This window comes from Stegodyphus dumicola, chromosome 2 (genome assembly GCF_044657685.1).
Source record: "Stegodyphus dumicola isolate Sdum_Otavi_A_Nest chromosome 2, ASM4465768v1".
NCBI classification, from domain to species: Eukaryota; Metazoa; Arthropoda; class Arachnida; order Araneae; family Eresidae; genus Stegodyphus; species Stegodyphus dumicola.
The window spans coordinates 142,803,755-142,828,793 of NC_140769.1; the positions used below are offsets into that span (position 1 = coordinate 142,803,755).

A 25,039-nucleotide genomic window follows, 5' to 3' on the forward strand; every position below is an offset into this window, starting at 1 on the left:
ATCGCTTGGTAAAGATATTTTAAGCAAAGGTAATACTGTCTGCACAAATAATTATTACACAAGTGTAGACCTTTTTGGAAAATTCATTACAAGCCAATGCATTTTGTGGGTATGCTGTGAAAAAAGCGGCGAGGCAATCCAAAAGAAGTAGTGTCCAAAAAATTAAAACATGGAGATCTTATCACACGAGAAAATAAAAATGGTAGAAGTCTTAAATTAGAAAAAATAAAAGGGATGTGTTAATGCTATCTACAAATCATTCCACAGAAAAGACCTTGTTTATATGAAATTTGGCATTACTTTCTTCAAACAATTATAATAACAATGGCATTATTTAAAAATTTATCAGTAACAATATTTACTCTATGTATTTTTACTATTGGTTGCATTGCCAGTGAACCACACAGCACTGTAGATAAGTTGAGTTCCGGCCACCAGAGGAGCCTCCCATGACAGTCAATGTGTTAAATATAAGGAACATTAACAAAATAATCTCCATTCTGTTGCATAAGTACTCATCTAACTTAATAGCTTTGAAAACGAGAAATGGCAATTTTCTGAAATTTTAAAGTTAATGCACGCTGAAAACCAAAGCCAATTAGATATTCTTTAATCACTGCAAATTAACAAAATCTAGAATAAAAGTTACCTGCTAGTAGAATCAAAGGCTGCTTTCAAAAGCTCAAAATTTTCTTTCTTTTCAATCCATCTTTTTATATTCCTAAACAGAAGCAAAAAGTGAGAATTATTGAAAAATATTTGAATTTAAGTACTCTGAGAAAAATAAAGACCAAGAAATTTTGCTTGGAAAAACTGTACATTAATTTCAAATACACTGCTTAAAATAGTAATCGTGACTTGGTCTTCAAAAAGAATAAATGTCAAACCAACCTTATTGTTCACTGTACTACCAACTCAAACAATATGAAAACATTTTTAAATAGTCTTTTCATAATCACATAAATTTATGGGCTCTAAAAACAGCCAGAAGGGGGATATCTAGCTGCTTTAGAGTTAGATTAAAAACTGATATTACAAATAATTGGCAGGACAACCAAGAACATTTCTCACTGTTAATTAAAATCCTTAATTAGCCCTTTACAGTTTCTAATTTAACTCTATTGGGAATATAATTTATTCTAATAATAAACTACAGTTTACGTAATCATCTATCAAATTTATATGAAACTGCGAATCTATTAAAAAATTGCTTATGTTAGGGAAAAAAAAAAAAAAAAAAAATTTGCTAAAACAGATCCCGCTTTATTGCATAAACTCGACTGTTAATTGGAAATGTATGCAGCAAGTAACCATATACTATATAGAAGCAGCTTCTAACACACACACAATCCCCCCTCCGATTTCCAATCAAAGTTTAGTTTATTATGGCAAAGCACACTGCCTTCGTTGAGGATTTTATAAGGGCAACTGGCTTGTATATATTGAACCCAGGTCAGAAACTATCAGTACTTACAGATTTTACAGCGTGGCCAGTAGTGGGCTCAATTTCAGACAAAAAAAAAAAAAAAATGCCACAGTAAAATTTTAATGTGGAGCCAAATCATAACAAAAATAATTTCGATTATTCTTATATGCTCCCTGTATAAACAATATGCAAACTGCATCAAGGAATAAATTACAAATGACATACCCAGCTTCAGCTTCTGATGGCAATCTTATAACTGGTCCCCGAGTCATGCCATCTGCAAGTAATTGGCTATTGACACCTCCTGATAGCTGAAATGTAAACAATATCTTAATAAAAAAACATTTTTCAATAGATTTGAAAATATGCCAAATATTTTGGGTTAATATAGTCAATGCTGTGATAGGAAAAACCTCCCTCCCAAAGACTACTTGCAAGAACTATGCTCCTAAATAGGGCTTAACTTCTGAAATTAGACATACTGGAACCTTAAGTAAAGGCAATCAGAAAGAGTAAAAATAAATAAATTAAGAATGTAATTAAAAGAGTATTACATTAAACTAATGCATCTTAAAAACAAAATAAAATAAGAAAAATTGAACGATAACATGGAAAAGTACACTGAGAATATAAGAAAAATTCTGAATATTTTTTGTTCTCAAATAAAACTGTTTCCTTATTTTAGCTCCCAATTCAGCTCAACTTCCTTGGTCAGATGGCTACCATCCATATTCCTTTTCCTTGAAAGAGATAGCATTTCGCTATGTGGTGATCCTTCAGGTGCTGAAGCTTTACTGTGTATTTTGTTCTTCTGAGGGAAAGTGAGGCATAACTTCAAAAGATACATCAATTTCTTAAATTGCTAAAAAGAGTGTTGAGTTAATAATACAATTTCCAGGCTATACTGCAACTTAGAATGCCGTACTGAAACTCATTTTACTTGAGCTTCAGACTATTCCACTTGGAATTATCATACTATTCGAAAACTGAGATAGGTTACAGCTGAATTTAAGCTCTCCAAAAGTAACAATTTTTATACCAACATGAATTACATCAAATGACAAATAACTCACTGCTAGAGCTCGACATCCACGATTAGTACTTGCAACTAAACAGCCTTCTGTTGTTGCCATGGGGATGTACAGCATCTCGCCATCCAGTGACAATGGACCAGCAACTCCGACGGGTACAGGAACGTAACCAATGACATTTTCACAACAAGAACCCATTACCTACAAGTATAAAAAAAGTTTATGACATTCAAATACAAACATTTTAAAAGAATATCCATTATCACATGTTTTACACACATATCCATATATTTCCAAATAAAAACTGAACAGTATTTCTGCTGCAAAAATTCAAACCAAACTAAAAAAAAAAAAAAAAAAAAAAAAAATGTATAAGCCAAATTTAAAATCTCCCTATAAGTCCAGCTATATATATTTAAAAATGTTCAAATAATGCAAACAATCAGTGTATAAGTCAAGAGAGATGATTTTGGTACAATACATTTTCTTTGGTGAACTCTTCCGTCCGTTCAACATGCAATGCGCAAAAGAAGCTGGAAACTTGTTTTGCCTTTCTGAAAGACAGTCTGATTGGCGCTTCAAAAATTGGCTCTACACCAGCTGCCCGAACAACGCGCACGATACATAATTCGCCAAGAAAGTGATCGCTTCCAACATTACCGCAAAAATAGCTTTTTTGGGAATCGCTGTTTGAAATTCCCTGATGTTTCCAGATTTTGACTAAAATATTTAAATTCATTGACTTTTACCTGACCTTTCCCGGTAACGTGACAACTACAAAATAAATATTTTCAAGCTATAACAAATTGAATTTTTGCGAAAGAAGTACACAAAATTAAATACAAATATTACTTGATTAAACACTGCTTGAATGAATCCTCATATACGAGGGTTGAAACTTTAATAATGGCAACACAGCTGAAAAAACACTACGCAACAAAACCAAAGAATATCGCGTATACCACACGTGAACTACATACCTACCTTACCTCTCAGCAAAAAGACTCGTCCTGCCTACGTCACGCGCATGCGGAGTGACGCGAAGAACGAATCCTTGTATTAGCTAGCGGTCTAAAGTAAGTGTTGTCAAGATGTTTTCAAAACAAGAACAATGATGTTGAATAAAAATTGAATGTGCCAGAGGTCGTATAGCACGACAGTGTCATCAAGGGCTTCAAGAGGCTTGCGGGGAATCTTCAATGCCTTACAGAACCGTAGCAAGATGGGTGAAAGCATTCAATGAAGGACGCCAAAACGTGTCAGACATGCTGCGGCAAGGTCATCCGAGTGTCAGCGATGCAGACGTGAAAGCTGTTGCCGCACTAACGGACAGTGATCGCTGCCAAAGGATTCGTCAGCTGGCCAGACAAACAGGATTAGCGCGTACGACTGTGCTGCACATTCTGAAGGAATGCCTGTCCATAAGAAAAATTGCTTCACAATGGGTTCCACATCAATTGACGGAAATCCAGAAATGGCTACGATACGATGCTGCCCGAACCCACCTGGAGCGCTATGAGTGCGAAGGAGACGCTTTTTTGCGCCGTATCATTACGCTGGATGAGACTTGGGCCCCATCGTACCACCCAGAACTGAAACACCAATCAAATGAATGGCGTCATCACGGGTCACCACGATGTTCGAAATTTCGTCAGAACCCCAGCAATGTGAAAGTTATGGTGATTCTCGTGTACGACTGTGATGGTGTCATCCTAACGCATACCATTTCCCGACAGCAGACCGTCACTGCGCAGTATTACTGCTCATTTTTGCAGCACAATCTCCGACCAGCTTTGAGAAAAAAACGGCGACACTTTCTGCAGAACGCTTCTCTCATTTTGCATGACAATGCTTGGCCGCACGCAGCGCAAGCTGTGACTGATTTGTTCAAGCGATGGGGCTGGGAAGTGCTTTACCATACTCCCCAGATCTAAGCCCTTGTGACTATGACTTAATTCCTAAGATGAAGGAACCACTTTGTGGCACTCGCTTCCAAACTGTTCCTGACATACTTGCGGCAGTAGACCGGTCCATTCAAACTATCAACAAAACAGGCGCTGCTACAGGTATTGTGCGACTTCCACATCGTTGGAAACGGATTGTACACAATGCTGGCGACTATATTGAAGGGCTGTAAAACATGGTGACATGAATCACTTTTGTATTCCTTGTAAATAAACAGTTGCCACTATTAAAGTTCCAACCCTCGTAAAAATTTCCAAATGTATACAGTAAATTAATACAACTTAAATCATATGAAACTTAATGAGAACATTTACAAAGGTCAAGAAAAAAATTCATATGAAATAAAATTTAATAGGAAAAATTATGCTGAAAATCATTACAGATGGAAAAATTTTGCCTAACTTAAGTTTTATTAATTCAATAAATTTCATTTATTATTGAAAACATTTTCCTAAAAAACCAGGAGATTTGGTGATTACAGGGAGATGTGATGAAAAACTGGGATAGCTGGCAGCTATGTAATACTACTGCAAATATTATACAGATACCTATCATTTTCAAACTGCATGCATAAGAATAAGATGTTACATAAAACATAATCTATAATACTAATTTACAGAACCTTTAAAGATCTAGAAATATGAAATAAAGTAATTTTATTTTTTTCTGGTTATTAGCACCCTCTTGAAACGCATTCACAAGACAATACCTCTTGAAACGTATTAACAAGACAATATGCTATATTGGTAAAATAAGCAACTCATGACGTCACCAAAATGTATTTATGTGGCACTCCAGGTATGCATGCACAAGCAGTAGATGACCACATGGCAAATTTCCATTCTCAAATTCAATGGTGATTAATATTTCTATTGAATAAGTGCAATTTTTTTTTTTTTTTCCCTTGAAAGCAATCGTAAAGACCATGAAGTTCACTAGTTGATGAAAAGCAAATCATTGCATTCTTCAAAAATGGCACTTTGCCCAACAGACAATGCAAAAATTTGCATCCCATGAAGTTGCACTTTACAAATGAGCAAATTTTGTGCACTATGCCAAATCTGTGCAATTCCCCAATGTTCAGTTAAGCAAAAACAGATTGCTATGTACATGTGGAAAAACAAATGTGTGCACTATTCCAAATGTATGCAATTCTGAAAAGCAAAGCCAGGTTGTTAAGATAGGCAGAACAACAGCACCTCCCCCAAAAAAATCTATACAAGTACCATACTATACTTTTTTTTTTTTTTTTTAAATTTTAATTTGCACCTACAAAAATTTTATAAAAATTTCCGCCATCACTTGCTTTAAATATATATTAGTAAAGATAATACAGAAACTTCCAGATCTGAAATGCTTTGAATGCTTCTGGAATTATTTGGCAAAAAAGAGGCCTACAATTTTTAAGAAGAGACAGTAATTATTTGTAAACTAAAATTATTTATAAGAATTTCTTTACAGAAGTAACAATTTTGTTAAAGACGTCTCCCCTTACACAATTTAATGGTTCATTGCTCTTTTATGGAATTCTTAAAGTGCTGCTATTGCTACTATTTTCAAAATCACTACTGCCTTTTGCATAGTATCTTGGCAAAAAATTAGTTGCCAACTTTTTGGAAAGGATGTGGATAATCAGAAAGATTTTATTTTCATTTAATCCTGCTTTTAAGTAGACAATTACCATAAATAAAATACTGTAAAATTAGAGATTATTACATATTTTGTAACCAATAAAATATGACTTACCAATTTATAATCATAATCTGCATATGGTAAAGATTCTAATATTTCACCTCGTTTTGCAAGTTTACTGAGCAGCTTGCGTCGTATAGAAACACCTTTTTTCGGATTATTGACAATAGTTTCCAGTTTATGGGACTGTATAATTCTCTTCTCTGCTAACAAAATTATTTCATCTTCAGTCAGACCTATTCCACCAACCTGCAATACAAGGTACAAAAAAACTCCTTTACAGATTAAATGAAAAGTACAGAGCTTATTTTATTTTGATTTTAACACTTTTCTCACACAGTTCTCTGATATATCAAGTTACTACAAGGGACAATAACACAGTTACCTCAAAATTAATTTAAATCTGAGAACAGTTAAAAACACACGAGAAAAAGGAATAACTTGCATCATGATTAACAGAGATATAATAATTTACCTATATTTTAAGAGTTTAGTCTCGAGAATAAGTTTATTACGATACAAAACCCATATTCAAGATGAAAACAACATTAGAAATAACAGAAGAATACACATTCATCAGAAGTGAAGAAACTAAATTACAAATTGCATTAAAGAACAATACTTACATGCCAATTTTAATTCTGCCATTTGAGTTAATATCCATATAAAAAAGTCAATTATAACTTTTGGTTTCATATTGCACAATGTTTATGTATTGTTGCGAAATGTCCAGGCGTAGTAAGCTTTACTCAAGCAGGTTTAGGGTTGGCATAAAATGGCAAGGGAAGGCAGGTTTGCCACATTTGGCAATATGCCATGCCATACGTGGATAGAGAACCTTCTGGAACGAATTCTTACTGCTTTAGCCCAGAATGTTCTCGAACACAAACCAAAAGCTATATAAACCCTGCTGGTACGCGGAAAGTCAGTCAATTAGTCCGATCGGAGTCCATCGAGTTGATAGTCAGTCAGTGAGTGCCTAGTGCCAAGTTGGTCGTCGAGTGCATCCAGAGAGTCTCTTAGAGTATTGCGAGTTAGTGAATCATCAAGTTTGATCTTAGAGTGCGTTCAGCTCCGGGAACGACTGAACCGAGGAGTTGGGAGCTCTAGTGTATCGTTGGGTGCATCGTGAGTTGTAGCATGGAGAGTCTCGAGAGTACGTGGAGTTCCGAGAACGACCGAGGAGAGTCTGAAGCTGTACTCTGGTGCTTTGCAGTGAAGCTGTATCCACCATCATAGCCAGATAACTTAAAAGCTGTATATCTGATTGCTTCAGTGTGTTTATAGTAGATCTTCAATGACTGTAAACGTGATTTTGGAGTTTTCTTGAAGAATATTGGCCAATAACGTGCTTTGATACTCCATCAAGTGTTGTTATTGGTATAAACTCCAAATCCACACGGACCCATACTTACGAACATATGTGAAGAGAAGAACGTAACAATATCTTAAATTACAGACAAATATGGATTAAAAAAACTCCCAAATATTATGACATCCAATATCACTGCTGTTAACCTAAGCCCTTTTCTTTTCCTTTTTGCATTTTCTGCAGACAGAGTTTTTTTTATGCTGATCATTTGGGAAAGTAATTTTTCTGCTGCTCTGAAATATATATATATATATATATATATATATATATATATATTAATTTTAAGACAGCATTCATTTAATTAGTTGACTGCAATTCTACATAGTTTTAATCTAACAAAAACTTTCAAATTCTTAAAATTATAAAGGATTACAAAAGAGGTAAAAACGTGAACAACTGAGAAATTAACCCTTTTCAGGCAAGAGATACAGTTTCACTTTTGTACACAGATAGAGATCACTACACACAACTTCATCTCTTATGCATAATAGTATTTTGTCTCTGGCTTTATTTGTAGGAAAAAAAAAAAAAAAAAAAAGAGAGAGAGAAGAAGAAAATGTAATTTTGTAATGTTAAATAATTCTTCTCTTTCTTTATAATTTAAAAGCACCTTCGCTATTGGAACTATTCCCAAAACTATGTAACTGTCTTATCTATTATTGGTGTTTGCAGTTCCCTCCCCCCTTTAAAAAAATATCTGATTTTTGGAAATAAAATTTCTGCTCACAGTAGATAAGATTTTTTTTTAATCTTTTTTTTTTTTTTTTTGATAATCTATTCTGATGCCTAACATATTGTATACCACAAGTTAAAAAATATTTCTGCAAGCAATCACATACCAATGAAGCATTAAATTTAAGAAAAAAAAGGGGGGACGAAACATCACCTGTTCCAAATAAAGTCTAAATTACAGCAGTTTGGTGGGAAGAATGGAGCACTGTTCACATTTCAGGAACAAGTTTTCACTGGAGGCTCAAAAAGTGATACTTCATTCTCAACAAATAAAGGGATTTTTTTAGCCATATTTTCAATCTCAGTAACATACCTAACATATTATACTATTTTAGACAAAAAACATATTCCCTCAAATAAATACAAAAAAGAGGAATATAAAATGAATAAAAAGTTAAAAATTACCCAAGAAAAATAGCATCTGCTGTAAACATATCTAAACTATAAGAAACACATACGAAGGTTCTAAAGTAAAATCTTATTGCCACACATACACGGCAGCCATTTGCGAAGGGTTTTCATTAAATTTGAATTATATAAAATATAAATAAAAATTTAGGATTAAATTCACTGGAAAAAAATTTCACTGTTTAGACTTATATTTACATTACTTTTAGAGCCATTCAATTCCTTCAACATGCTTCTAATTCTTAGTACATTCGTACACTTCCAGATGCTCTTTTATAATTTTACTGCTAAAATAGTCCTTCGCTATAATAAAAAACTCTTAAAAAGATTGCCAGCCCACAACCAAAAACATTTTCATTTTAAGAAATTGAAAACCAATTTGGAAATAATAAATCTAGTGAAAAGTGAGATGATTAACAGGCGTTGCTCATTTTTTACTTCTGCTTCCAAAAAATACATAATATCTCTACAGTGGCGCCTGAACTAAAAGGGTGGTGGATGTTGATTCTCCTCACCCAGGATTTGGTGACTGGGTCCCCTAACAACCCCCAGATGCCCTTTAAAAGGGATGTATATAAGGTATTTCTCCCGCCTTCTTGGTGTGGTGATCTGCATGCTGGATGCGTATTCCAGTAGCTCGTGGTTCGATTCCCGGCGAAGGCGTTGCTAATTTTTCATCTTGCCTGTTTCAAAAAAAAAAAAAAAAAAAAAAAAAACTAATGTCTCTACAACATAACTCAAAAACTATAATAAAACTCGTCTTGTTCAAACTTCAGAATGAAGATAGGGAAAACCAAAATGTTTGGCTTTAATATTATTTTCCTTAAAAATAAAAGATACACAATGGTTACATTAATGATACTGTAATGATGTCATCATATTTGCTACCACAAATTAGCAAATCTATTGAATCAAAATTTTCTGTATGTAAATTGCCTTAAAATCTCCAAAATACTGAAAAACAGCCAAATTTGCCAACACACAGCATGAATTCATATTGCTGCCTTTCCAATTCCAAAAATTCATAGAAAATTAATTTTGTATGCAAGACTGTAAAACTAGGACAATTAAATGTAAAAATTATGAGAAATTCATAAAAATTGGTAGATACAGCTATTTTGGTGAAATTAGCCGAAAGACATAAAACATTGTACACATATTTCTGATCAGATAAAATCACCAAATTGACATAACTTTTGCTGCCTTTTCAAAAAATGCAAAATTCATAGAAAATTAATTTTGTAGGTAACACTGTAAAACTAGGACAATTAATGTAAAAATTATAAGAAATTCATAAAAATTGGCAGATATAGGTATTTTGGTGAAATTAGCTGAAAGACAAAAAACATTATACACATACTATATAATAATACCTCTGATTGTAGAATTTTCTTGCACTCCTCGATAGAACGTGGATTTATAAAATCTGTTCTTTGTAGTACTGCCCCATTATTTGTGGCTCCTGTCTGAACAAACTCATCAGTGATGTTTACTACATTTGCTTTTTCTCCAACTGTGAAAGATGCTGACTGCTTATCAGTCACACATGAAACTAGCAGGGATGATTGTACAAATGAAGGTATTACAGCTTGGTTACAAGATAAATCTAAAACAAAATATTTACAATATTAAAAATATAGATATTAAGAAAAAGTATAAGATATTTTCAACACTTGAGCAATATTTTTACTTACAAATTCAGCAATTATTATATGCAATAATCCATCAAAATTATTTTCAATTCACATACTCTATAAATACAAATATAACTTCAATTAGTAATTAAATAAAATTAATAGATGCAAATGCAATACACACAGTTAATCTTGATTCCAAGGACTGATTACCAAGGCATTGCATATCAGTCAAATTTGTTTACTGTGGAATAATGGAAAAAATATCGCATATTAGCTGCATAAAACAAAACCACATATAGAGGAAAAAAGTAAGTGGATTAACAGTAGTGACAGCATTATCTGCTGTGTACATGTCACTTATGTCAGCAATGAAGAGTTGTTTATAGCCACAGTGGTACAAAATTTAATTGTATGTCATCTGGAATACCTAAGCATTATAAGCAGATTTTTTAATGCAAGTTTGGCTTAATGATATTGCTCAAGTTAACTTGTAAATGCTGTTCTTTAGTACCATTTAAAACTTAATTTCTTCATTTCTAATGATGTTTGTTTTCCCGTTACTTAACAGTAGTACAGGGTTCGTACACATTTCTGCACATGGAAATTAAGTACTTTTAAGGACCATTAATGGGGAAAAAAAAAAAAAAAAAAAAAAAGCACCTATGAGCAAATGGGAACTGAATAAGTGAAATCATAATCAGCAAGATTCATAACAAAAGACTGAATGTTGTCACCTCTGCTGATTGTCCAGAGAAAGTGCTGATTCAAACAAACCTGAAAGGCCTGATGTAGGCACAGTTGGCAAGTGTTGAAATTTAGTCAGGCTCTGTTTGATGCAGTTAGTATCATAGCTTTATGTAGAGTTCCAGAGGTTGTAACCCAGTTAATATACTTTAAGATCCCAACATGTCATTAAAACACCAGAGTTGATAAGTTGTTTTGTATGTGAGGGTGACGTCTTATCACCAAACAGAGATCACACTCACGATTCAAAGTATCAGGTTTTATTCCTGAATTATAGAAGAAAAGATAAATGGAATGAGTATGTACAAATGGATTAAATATGTTTAGGAGAGTAATCACACTGGTTCCACTATGGAGATGTAAAAGTCACAGTTGACCACCTACGTGTGGTCACTTTAGATAAGTTCCAAGTCCGATCACCTACGCGCGACCAGTAAGCGTCTAGTTGTAGCTCCTTCGCGAGCATTGTTAGACCGCCTCTGTCTGACTTCTCGAACCAACTGAAGATCCTGGAACCTGGAGAGTTCCTACAGAGTAGTGATAGATAGCAACATCTGGTGCTTCGTTGAGGCACGATTCCCACATGCATTATTTTAAGTCTCACTAGATGCGAAGAATAAGTTTTACTTGAATTTTTACATTTTTGTGTTTTATCTTGTGACCACAGTGAGTATTAATGAAACGCAATAACTCTCTTTAATATGCAGAGATAATTTTTAAGGGTAGGCAGTTAATTATAAATAATTAAATTAGGTAATTAGATAACAGTCATTATGGATTTACATGGCCACTATTAAATTTTATTTTTTAACATGTTTAAAAAGCTTTAATGTTTAAAAAGCTCTATTAAAATCACAATCTAATAGAATTTCACAGTTTAAAATACATTTAATTTATGACATTGATTCTTAAACAATATTAGGATAATTACATATTAAAAGCTACAAAACATTTATGTTTTGTAACAACACTCAACAAAATATTTATCCGTAATTTTAATTTGATGCCTTCCCAAACATTTTGACTAGTTTATATCGATCTCCTTCTCTTTAAGCGTCTTTTCTAACAATGAGAGATTTGTCTCAATATGCAAACCAATGCTCTTGCTAGTTTCTGCATGCTTTATCTCCTAACTTATCAACCTCTCCACAATGTACCTATGAGGGTTTACTTCATTTGGTAAAAGTTCCCAAACAGTCCCAAACCCCAGAAAAACGTGAAGTAAATTATCGCTATGTCTGAAAGTAACTACAATATCAGACAAAGGTTTAAATAAGCGTCTTATTTAAAAAGAACTTAGAACATAAAGGCATGTTCTGATGCTAACAAAATCAATTACAGCTCACAGTGACATAATTAAACAAGAGCAATCAAAATTCAAACTCAAAATGTGGACTAGTGGTCAAAGATTATACAATTTAATTTCAATTTAATCTGGCACAGTAACTCTATCATTTGAGGAAATAGAAATGGGAAATTATAGTAAAGGCTGAAATCATAAACAATTGGGTAATTTACATAATAATAACTGCACATATCTTTGAAGAATAATTTCCTTTATGTATTCAGTTTCTTTCTTCAACAAGTTTCCTTTTCATTTTAGAATTTTTGGATTTAATTAAGGATTTCTGTTATTCTAAAAAATACTAAATGCATTTAGAATGTACAGAAAAAGTGGCTAATTTTATTTCTTTAGTAATATGAACATTTAGAAGCAATATGAAATATATATAGTAAAAGGCTGGTAACATGTCGCAGAATTTCTAGAATTTAGTGACACACCAAACAACAAAATCTAGAAATGGTAAAACTTTTAGAATTTAGAGCAGACATTGGAAGCAGAATTTAAAATGGCATTAGGCAGCAGAATTAAGGATCCACAGAGATTGCATCAGGTGGAAAATCCCTAGTGCCCGCTCTGTATATCATGCATTAAGACATATCAGATGAATCTTTTAAATTAAGTTTTCAATTTCCTTATTAATAAAAAAATCCCTTTCTATAATGCCTGTGCAAGTGATAAGATTAGAAGCATTTTTGATATTTTCCATGCTTGTGTCTAGTGAGAAGTAGAGAAAATAAAGGGAAGATAAACATGTTAAGAAAAAGATCCTAGTATCAGAAGTAAAACATTCAAATATTATATTTTCATTGTTCTCCCAGACATTCTCCAAAAAGTAAGAAATTCATTGCAAACTTTCTGTAAAATACATCCATTATGTGATGATACCATGGAGATATTTTTCATTTTGCCACATATTTCTCGAATCTTCTACAATCGCGGGTCTATAAATCTTGCCTTAAAAGTCTTCTAAACTTTCCAAGCTGCAATGTCTAAAATACTAAAAAAATATTATCCCTACCAATTCCGTAACAGCAAAAAGTCAGAAATATTTTGAAAAAAGAAAAAAGAGAGAAAAAGTGTAAAATTAATTTTATAGAGAAAACTGATGCATTTTCTGAGAGTTTTGAATATTCTGAGACAATTACATGGGAAAAACGCTTACTATAAAAAATTAGAAACAAGACATTTTTAATTAATTACAGAGCTAATTTTGCTTTTGCTAAGAGCTGTTTTGTAAATCATGCTTTATAGCATTATACCTTATTTTTCAGATTCAAAATATTGCATAATAAGTTGCCAAAATGAAACTTTATAATATGACAGAAAAAATAAAAATGTTTTATTTTAATGTTATTTTTAAAATATAATTTCATATGTTACCATTATTTTAATGAAATTTATCAATGTTTGTTTTAAAAAAATCGTAGCAAAATTTTCAGATCTCTGAATTAAAAATTTTCTATAGAAACTGATCTTAAAATCACCAAATTTAGAACCGTTTAATAAAAGAATTTACATCCCCAAAAGCGAAAACTTATTTAAGAGCTATTTATTATAAAAAATGAATTTCGAAATGCTTATGTTTCACTTCTTGCTTAGAAACTCGAGTTTTCCATCCTTAATATTAGAAATAGAAACAAATTATAACCCACGAACCCATTCAAAAGATAACCATATATGTCGGTGAAATGCCAAAAATATTCCTCCACAATGCTAATTCACACTCAAAATGGCAGTCATAAAAACAGACAGAAATTTCAGATGATTAAAATTAAGGACCTTCTGCTGATTTTGGCCAAAATTAGGACTTTTAAGGGCCAAAAATTGATTCCAAAAATTTTAAGGACTGTACGAACCCTGCAGTACATTCTTTCTTTCTATCTTAATACTGATTCTTCAGATTACACAAACAAAATGACATTCTTCAGATTACACAAACAAAATGACATTCTTCAGATTACACAGCTTGAAAATAGATGTAAACTGGTCAAATAAGGATTTGGCCTTAACCCTTTCAGGACGGGCATCCCATATATGCATTTCCTAAGAACGTCTCTTACAGCCGGGCATCCCATCCATGCATCACTAGAGATTGCATTGAGAGGACGGGTGATGCGTATACGCATTTTAAGCTGGAACGTTTTCTGAAGGCCACTAGATGGCATCCTATGTCCATTACTTTTGAAATGAACACAGTTTTAGGTTCCTGACCTTGAGTTTGATATATTCGGCTTGACTTTCATATTTTACTCATCAGCTCTTGCGAGGGTGGGGAGGGAAAGCGTAAACAGAGGTGAGCTCTTTAAATTGCTGCGTGCTAATAAAAACATTCATGCGTCTGATTTATATCCAATTCCTTTTTTTTATTCTATTTTTTCCCTTTACTATGGACGATCTTTTATAGTACTGTTATGTTTTGCATTGCCTTCAGATATATTTCCATTTCTTCTCTTTTTATTTTGGAAAGCCTCACCTCCAGTCTATTATGGCGGGAAGGCGCTATTTATCAGAGGAAGAATACCCTTGTATGGTCCTTGAACCATTTACTAACACAGATGAGAGTGATGATTCATTTTCTAAAGAGTTAAAAAGTGATACTTTTTTTAGAAAGTGATACTTTTCCGTACTTCAAGATTCATCACACTCAGTCTTCATTTTAAATTTTGTTACTTCTTACTGTAAATAGTTTTTATTGTATTGTTTTATTAATTTAAAACTTTATTGATGGATTTCACCAATTAAAACTTTGGAATAATTTGAGTAGCGCTTCCGGAAATTATTTTAGGAGATAAGCAATTTTTTAAATATATTTTCATGTAAAATAAAGAAAAAACCATTATTAAGTGCTAATTTTAACATATATATAAGCTCAAGTAATAATCTAAAATGAAACCAAAAATTACGATGCCAGAAGTGAATTTTTTTTTTTTTTAAATAAAATTAGGCTTGGCGATACAAAACCTCCGTCTTTGTACGGTGACTGCCTTCAATTCCCTTCCATTCCGCATGAGCATCTTAAACAAAGATGCGCCGTCGCGAAAGGGTTAAGCAGGCAGCAACTGAATAGTATTTTCTATGACATAAAATCGTGATGCCTCAAAGAGTTATCCGAATCGGATGAATTGCATATGCCCATACCATACGATAGAATATGCAAATGATTAACTTTTGGTGGCCAATTACTGACCTTGCTGAAGCTCTAGCACACTGCAATAGAGCATACAGAGGGTGTATGAAATAGAGAACATTACAATGTTAAGACATAACTTCCATGTGAATATGGTTTTGTCAACCTATAAAGACTGTACCAATGCCTTCCAGACAGGTTTGTGAAGAATATCAGCAGAAGTCACCGTTTGAGAGAAGGTGTGCAACTGGACTAGAGGAAGTAGGGTTGTCAAATTGCAGGATAGCTAGACATTTGCGTCGAAGAGATGCTATAATTTGATGCTGCTGCAGGAAATTTATTTCCTTTTACTCTTGTAGTTGTATTTCTGGAATAAAAAATTCAATTCCTATGACACTTTGCGTTCTGTTTTCAATACATATATCAATTTTCATCTCATTCGGATAACTCTTTCTCGGTGCACTGCTGTTATAAAGTGTATATATCTTGGCCACTTAGAAGGTTGATACAGCACAAAGTCTGGACTATCATAATCTAATCTTATCAGCATGAGCCTCCAGACCTTGCATAAAACCTTTCATTTAAAAATTTTTTATTTTTTCTCATACAGTGTAAAGGAGGATAATTTGCTAGTCAAGCAAAAGAAATATGCTGCAAATTGAATTTTGTTCCAGTTAGCCCAAGTCCTTTCATTGAAACAATATTACTATCTGTGAAAATACTGAATACATTGAAATACTTTAAATACCTACCAGTTAGTGAATCAAATTTTCCTTTCCAGTGCTCAAATGGCTGCGAGTGGTCAGCACTTTTATAACTTATCTAGCCCTGTATACAACAAGCAAATCCAGAAAACAAACGTTTGTTTGGGGTGGAGTGTTATGCATACTGATTTCCTTTTGCTGGTGTATCAGGAAAAAGTAGAAAGAATTTGATTCTGGGAAACCTGACCTCAGGTTTAGCACTGGGAATGGTGCTCTTCCTCGACTTCCTGATTTAACTTATTTTGCTTAGTCTATTATTATTACTATTATCTAATAAAAAAAATAAGGCTTTAATAAAAGGTAAAATCTCCATTTCATTCTTCCCTTGAAACTTTTATATCCATTAATCATGCAATGGATACTGGAATCTTGTATGTATTACAATGCAAATAAAAGTAGCTGTTTTATAATCGATGTGGCAGTAAAACCACCTAAGAATTACTGAAATATTTTTATATAAAATTTGCTGCATGGAGCATTGCAAAGTCATGAAAACAAGTCTACATATAAAATGCTCACACAGACATGGGCCATACAGTCAGCTGCTTATGATGCAGACTTTTAGAGAGGGCAGTTAAATTGTTCTTGCAAGTGGTAATTAAATAAAGGCATATTCCACTCTGAAATGTGAATATGTTTTATTCACATAGGACACCAACTGTACTAACTGCATACTGAAACCAGGCCTGGTTATAGCCAGTTACCATAGTTCATAATGATGACAGTTATTGCAAATTTGAATATTTTCAGATAATATCACAAGTAAAAAGAAAAATTTCATATTTAATATGATAAGAAATGCTACAGGAAGACACAAAGGAAGTTTCTTACTCTCCTTCAATTATCAACTGGTCAACAGTCTTCAATTATCAATCAATTAAAGGATGGTAAAATCCATACGGCTGAATATATTGCCATTTAGCATCAAGTCACATTTCCAATTTCATCTTTTTTAAACATGACATAGTTATTCAAACAGTCTCTTTTTATGCAGCATATCTTTCTCTTGAAGAATGAGGATAGCTGCTTTTTCATATCCCAGTGAATCTCAAATCATAAAAATTCATTTCAGTTTAAGGGGAAAAAAAAAAGTATATATATATATATATATATATATATATATATGATGTGGACACCATATGACTTCCTTATATTGCCTAAATTTTTTACTGCCCTTCTCCTTGAATGTTATTAGAGATATACAATAAAAAGTCCAAGATCTGGACATCCAATATCCTGATTGTTCTAAAATACGGACCACAAAAAAAGACACCACCAACCCCCTTTTTTTAAGGAATTTTTTCGAATGCTTTACGCATGCACATTTGATTTTTTCCCCTCTATAATAAATCACATGGAGAGTACTGACTCTCCATGTGTATTAAATAAAATACCTCGTTATTGAAGAAAAAATCATTTGAGCATTAATTTGTATGATCAATAACTTGGCTCCATAACTTGACATGGATCTCAAACCGAAACATTCTTGTACATAAAAGCATTGTTGATTTTCCACTTACTAATATTTTATCTCTGACGGCAACCTGGCAAATCATTATTATATTTTGCTTTCATCCCCACATGTTTATCAACACATGACAACTTGAGTAAAGACTCATGCAGCGATGCCGAAACAATTTTTTTATATTAGTAATTGAATAACAAAGTGCATGGTAACCTTTTATGTTGACATTACACTTGGTGGTGATTACAGATTAAGCTAAATGGGCTAAGAAATATTGATGAGAAAAAATTTAACAAAAAATTTCTTTCAATATGTTAAAAACATATTTTATTAATGATACTCATAGACCAAAAGATTACATTTAGTTCTATCTGAATTAAGAATAACTGATTTGTTATTCACGAAAACCCAGAACTGGTGGAAGAGCTCATGTGGCCGCACCTGGCAGCAGAATTTAGGGAAGACGAAATTTTTGGAATTTAGAGAAAAACAGAGCAACAAAATTAAGGGATGACTCCTTTTTAGAATTTATAAATGAAAGGCATTGGTATAGTCTTTATTGCATCATGTGGTACGATATCTAATGCCAGCCCTTAATAGCCTTAAGTGTACGTGGGAGTTTATTTATTCAGGACTCGGATAAGCCTTAAGCATGTGCAAGAAATAGATATTAGTATAATACATAACTAAAATAATACAATTTAGGCTTAATTGTGTTAGTGTGCGATAGAAGTAAGAAAACATTTAGCAGAACAACTTGTCTTTTGTCGACAATCTCATGACACATAGCCAAATGTACAGCGGACGCTATAAAGCTAGGTTAAAATTATACTTTACTGATCACAAGGAATTTCTGTTAATATAGTTGATTGTGCTGTTGATTTGATCCAGCTTATTATTTTTTGTAAGCTGTTATTATTACAGCAATTTTATGAAAATTAAGTTTGACCTTTCGATCATGTCGAAAAGATTTTTTAATTTTGGAGCTGCAACAGGATCTACAAAGTGAAAGCATGCTTCGATGTTCGTTAAACAAAAAGTGGAATTGCTGCAAAAAATTGATAAATCTGTCTCAAAATTATACGAGGAGTATGGCATTGGAAAGTTAAATATCGACGAAGAAATAATATGACAAAGAAATGTATATGATATAAGAAAACAGAAAAAGGAAAATTTGAATTTTTTGTGGCACTCACAATGAATAACAGAAAAATTATTCGCTATGTTAAAAGTGACGATCATGACAATGCGATGACTGAATGGGTCAGACAGTGTTACAGCAAGGACGTGCCCTTGATGGGTCCAGTGCTAATGGCTCAAGCCAAAATATTTCATGAAGAAATTAAGTTAAAACTGAGTGCCCATATTTAACAGGTTGGTTAACCAAATTTAAAAATCGCCATAGTATAAGGCAATTAAAAATTTCAGGTGAAAAAGCTTCAGCTGATACTGAAGTTGCTGAACTATTTGCAGATGAATTCATTAATAGTGAAAATTTATCTGTGGGACAAATTTGCAACGCTGATGAAACTGATCTTTCCTGGCACCATGTACCACAAAATACCTTAGCAACCTCTACAGAAAAAGCTTCAACTAGTGTCAGAAATTTCAAATCGAGACTAACAATTTTAAACATGTGCAAATGCTGCAAGAACATGAGTGTTACTTTTTCATAATCGGAAAAAATACATGACCCCCCATTTAAGGGAGTAAAGATTTTCTTCGTTATATATCGTACAAATAAAAGAACATGGATGACAGAAGAGTTAATGAATGATTGGTTTGAAAATCATTTCATAACCGAAACTCCGCAACATTTGAATTCAGTTGGTTTAAGTCATGACGCAAAAATTATCCTGACTGTAAATAACTGTTTGGCTCATACTTCACTTAAAGTTTTAATGAAAGATAATGTATCTGTATTATTCTTTCCTCCAAAATGTACATCCATCACTCAGCCTATGGATATGGGAAAAGTGCACACGCTGAAATGTAAATATAAAGTAGCATTTTTAAAATCCATGTTAAATTATCAGGATATTTCTCCTTAAATACATATCACAATGTATCATAGCACTAGTTAATATCCTTCTGCATCTAAAAGAGAAACTTATAATTTTTCCAGATTTCAGTTAACTCCTGAAAGATGGCACATACTTGCAACTTCTAGCTAGAAACACCTCAATCAATTTTTAAAAAATTATTTTTTTAATAAAAAAATTACCAGCACAATTGTGTGATCATGAGATAAAAGGCAGTGAGCAAATCAATTTGAATAGGATATTCCATGTTCCATGAATAGCAATACCCTTTAATTCTATTTTCTTTCTAGTTCCTGCCATTTTATATTTACAATTATTCTACACACTGTTTTAAGTTTTTAAGTGTTGAGTCATCCACTTTTTTTGGGGAAAGGGATCAATCTAATAGTTTTTCTTTAATATATATATGCGTATACAATTTTTTTGTAGTAGATATCACTTCAAGGAAAAAAAGAGTATGATTATTAAGTCAGCATATTTTGATAGTTCAAACAGCAAAATATGTGAAATAAACACTGATCAATTTATAATTAAAGACCTAAGATTAATATACAAAATAAAACACAAACACAAAAAGTAGCCACGCCCACCAGCGGCCAAGTAGTAAAGTCGCTGAACACTGGCAGTTCGGTCCGAGGTTCGAATCCCGCGAACAGGCTGGTTGCATGGGCGTTTTCGTGGTTCTTCCCCCGTGTAATATGTATACGAGCCAGTTTCCTTTCGAAAGTCCTCCACAAAGGCATCCCTCCCCTTAAACAGATAGCCCTAGTGTGCTTTGCCATGATTAAATAAACCAAACCGAAAAGTAGCCAAATTTAATTATCAGAAATAAATAAGATTATACAGAAATTCATTACATAAATGAATTTTGGAGTATAAAAACACACAAAAAACAAAAATCAAACAAATATGCACATAGAACTAGATTCTTTGCACGTGTTTTCAAGACTTTCATTATATCCTCTTAGGAGTTGATAAAGGATATAATATAGACATTAGTATGGCAAATTCAATCTCCAAAGAAGTGTTGTTAAAGCCAGAAGTTTAATGCTGCTATCACACGGCGGTTTGTTTCGGAAGAACAACTGTTTGGAACAATTTTTCTGCTTTGTCACAACAGCCAATCACCATAGATCACTTTGGGGTTAACACAGGGAAAACTGGTTCCCCATTACAAACAAGCTGATAGCATTCGAGGCTGATAGCTGATTGGTTGAAAACGAACAACTTGCAATTTTTTTGGAAAGGAAGGAAAATGTTGCACGTCTTTCTATCAATAGTAAATGAGGCAGAAAAATTGTCCGAAACAGTTGTTTGTGTGAAACAAACTCTATGTGATATGGGCCTAAGACATCTTTATACTCAGCGAGAATAGATACTTGCAGCAAAGCTGATTATTAAGAAATGCAGTCAATTCCCAACTAGCATACAGACTAAAATACTCACAGTCTAAAGAAAACGTTCATAGTGGATGTATGAAAAAATTATCACAAAATCAGTGTAAAGCAAAACTGTTTATGGAAAATGAAAAAGATAAAACAAAGTATAGGATATAACAGCAATGATAGATGACCATTAATTTGAGAGTTATTTTTAACCATGAAAGTAACTAACTTTTATGGCTAAAATATGTAACCAGGAATACATAAACAGTATAAAACTATCAATCTTAAGGGATGTAAAAAAAAAAAAAAAAAAAAAAACATTTCTGAAAAATGTCAAAACTGTTTTTTTCTTGTTCTTTAAAGCTGTGTACTGAAGTTTCTTGCTTTTTAATGATGTTCATTCCTATATTAATTACAGTGTTTATTCTCCCATATTTTTTTCTTTTGTTTTGAATACAGTATTATTTGATGTAAGCAAATGAATGTATTTTCCAATTTAAATTGCTTGAAAAATAAGTAAATTTTAAAAGCATTTTTCTTCTCATAATATGATCCCCCCTATACATTCACCACAAAGGTAACCCTTCCTTTAGACAGTTATCACTCACATATTTTGACATAATCAAATAAATTAAACTCAATCTCTTCCCTGTGCCTTTTTACCTGCAGTCAGATTATCTGCAATTTTGTGTCAGGTATGGGCATCATTCTCAGTATTATCCCAATAAATTGAGATGACCTATGAGACTAAATAGCCCTTTTCAGGGGGGGGGGATTTAAAATAATTTTTATCTTTTGTAGTAGTTGTAAAAAGCAACTAAATAATTCAGCAGTTGTAAAAAGCAATATTTTTACAACTGCTGAATTATGCAAACCCTGGGAAGTCGAATGACTATTTGCTCATTTCTTTGCATTAAATGTTAAAGTAACTACATAAAATGCTTAATTTGCAAGGAACAGTAAATTCACCTGCACAATCTGCTGTTTGAACGGCTTGAGAACACAAACTGTTTTGAGGCTTAGAAGACTGATGACCTATAAAAGATATTTTAATGTTAATGATTTTAATGCAATGATAAATATTTATAAAAAATAGCATGAACCCTTTTATTTCTAATGGTACACATACTACTTAGATCTAAAAACACCTAAAAATTTGTTTTATCAGTTCCAGAGAAATGAAAACTATCACATAAGAATTTTGGCTTTTGAATACACAATGCATTGTTCAGAATACACTTACATCTTCCAAGAGAAAGACCAAGAAGCCAGAAATAACTGGGAAACAGAAACCAACAAATACCTTTTATTTCTAATGGTACACATACTACTTAGATCTAAAAACACCTAAAAATTTGTTTTATCAGTTCCAGAGAAATGAAAACTATCACATAAGAATTTTGGCTTTTGAATACACAATGCATTGTTCAGAATACACTTACATCTTCCAAGAGAAAGACCAAGAAGCCAGAAATAACTGGGAAACAGAAACCAACAATAATTCTTTGCAAATTAACATTTCTCTGTGTAAAGACAGCTGTTCATCACAAAAATTAATATATTTTGTAATAAATGCTGTTATTACTAATGAACACCATCCTCATCATAAAAATAAAAAATTGCAGGGCTTATAATTTAAAGCTCTTCCTATAATACAGTTCCCCCCCCTCCCAAAGAAGAAAATTAAAAAATTCTGCTTAAGATCTAAATGCAACAATATACTACATCCTTAAAATACAAAACACACACACACACACACACAAAAAAAAAAAAAAAAAAAAAAAAAAAAAAAAAAAAGAACTCCAAATAAAATTTTATTGCACTTTTCTCAAAATTCCATCGTATAAGTTTTCCATTAAGCATCATAATCAAGGAATCATCGTAATTTAATTGATACTTACACATTATACCATAGTAGAAATCCAAAAAGCTTTAGATAACACGACTCTGGTAACGAAATGCATAGCAATTATTCAGGCCAATATGCGCATGACAAATATTCATTTTCTTACACTGCCATTTTCGTAAGTGTTCCTTTTGCTATACAGCAAATTCCAACGGTTTTCATAGAAAAATGATGATTATTTTTTGTCAACTCAATTTAAAAAAAAAAGTTTGTTACTATGTTTACTGACTGTCTTTTGAAATAAATATATAGCTGGAAAGTAGAATATGTATGTCTAACATATAAATTTTACAGTAAAACTAATTGTTCTTTTTGCCAAACTGGACCGAGGTGGTTGCGATAATATGCAAGTACCATTTAATTTTTCTTGGTTACTCCAATTGTTTAATATATATAACTTGGATATTTTGAAAAATGAGTTTTATGCAGTTCATTCTTCATTAACAGCATGCAAAATATCAACTTGAAATAATTTAATTTCACAATCCCCTGTCTTTCACAAGTATGCCAGTACAAAATCAAAACTGTGGAAAAAAAAAATTCTGGGCAATCTTAGATTGGCACAAATTTTAAATAAAACTCTTTTCATGAGTTTGAGAATGTTCAAATAACGTTCCTTTTCCTCAGCAGCAAAAATCTGGTATTTATATATAATCTTATCAACCATGAAACTATCACCAAGAAGCACAATTTAGTGCCAATAATGGATAAGAGCGATGCCACAACACTCATTACAAACCACACTTTCATTTGACATAACTATAGTGTGTGTTATTATAGCAAAGCCTCGAGAGCTATCTGCCTAAGGGGAGGGAGGCCTTTGTGGAGGACTTTCTAAGGGAAACTGTCTCGTATACATGTCACAAATGGGGGAAAACACGAAAACGCCCATGCAACCAACCTGTTCTCAGGATTCAAACCTCGGACCGAACTACCAGTGTTCAGCAACTTTACTGCTCGGCCACTGGTGGGCTCTGACATAACTATAAACAATGGTAATGCAACATGAAAAACTGTGACATGTGAATATCAATTTATAAAGAAACACAATTCAAGGGCTGTAGAATCATATTTGTAACTGCAATCTGGTTCAGCTACAGCTGGCCGAAATAATTAATATTTGATGAATGGAGAAAACAACAGGTAGATATGGAAAATAAACAACAACAGACTGGAACAATTACTGGCAGTAAGTATTCATGGTGTTCTAAATAGAGCTTCTAATAAAATTGGAGGGCCTAACAAAGCACTAGAAATCAACAAAAGCTTTTTTGCAAAGCATAAAGATGACACAGGTTTAATACTTCTGCAGCAGTGGCTATTTGGTAAACTGTGAAGAGAAACTGACAAATAATTTAAAGAAATGCAAACAGAAATGTGGCTCAGAATTCTGCAGGAACAACAGGTACGTGTTTCACAGGATCTCTGACAACTTTCTTGGTTGGATGATAGCCAATTTTCACAGTTATTGGGATAATACACTAAGTAAAAAATTATTTCAATTTTTTTAAACCATAGATTTATTTAAAATCTACAGACTGCCTAATTTTAATCTTCTCCTTGTTTCCTCTATTTACTTAAATATCTCACAAACACTTTAAGAACAAACATCACAGATTAAAAATACAAAAGCAAGTTACTTTAATGGACTACACTAACAAAAAGTAAAAAGACATACTTAATAAAGAGAAATAAAAGTAAGGCACCAAACAGTAAAGAAGTGTGCAGTCAAAAACAAAGTATCTTCCCAAAGTTTGAAAAAAGAATATAATTCAACAGAAGATTTAAATTATAATCTCTAAAAAATAAAAAAAAAATATGCTTATTATTTATACACCCTCCATTATTTACTGCTTAATGCAAAAGAAAATTTTAAGTTTTTATTTTGTGATTCTTATAATCAGCTTATAAAATGTTTTAAAAAATTCTCATGTTTTTAAAGCATTTTTTTAAAATTTGATTCCCTAAATTTGCATTTTTGAAGAAGTTCATAGAAAA

At 32.5% G+C, this 25,039-nt stretch overlaps 1 protein-coding gene across 5 annotated transcripts in view; it reads right to left on the reverse strand.

Moving 5' to 3' along the window:
- Hmgcr (HMG coenzyme A reductase) overlaps positions 1-25,039 on the reverse strand; it is a 206,407-nt gene that overhangs the window by 42,212 nt on the left and 139,156 nt on the right. For 4 of the 5 annotated variants that reach the window (XM_085811156.1, XM_085811159.1, XM_085811158.1 and 1 more), the window contains 6 exons: positions 22,105-22,170; positions 10,000-10,232; positions 6,169-6,363; positions 2,500-2,658; positions 1,652-1,737; positions 650-721 (listed from right to left, as the gene is read on the reverse strand). In XM_085811156.1, the coding sequence (XP_085667282.1) occupies positions 650-721; positions 1,652-1,737; positions 2,500-2,658; positions 6,169-6,363; positions 10,000-10,232; positions 22,105-22,170 (811 nt within the window). The remainder of the gene's footprint in view (positions 1-649; positions 722-1,651; positions 1,738-2,499; positions 2,659-6,168; positions 6,364-9,999; positions 10,233-22,104; positions 22,171-25,039) is intronic. The other variant, XM_085811157.1, reaches the window with a different exon arrangement.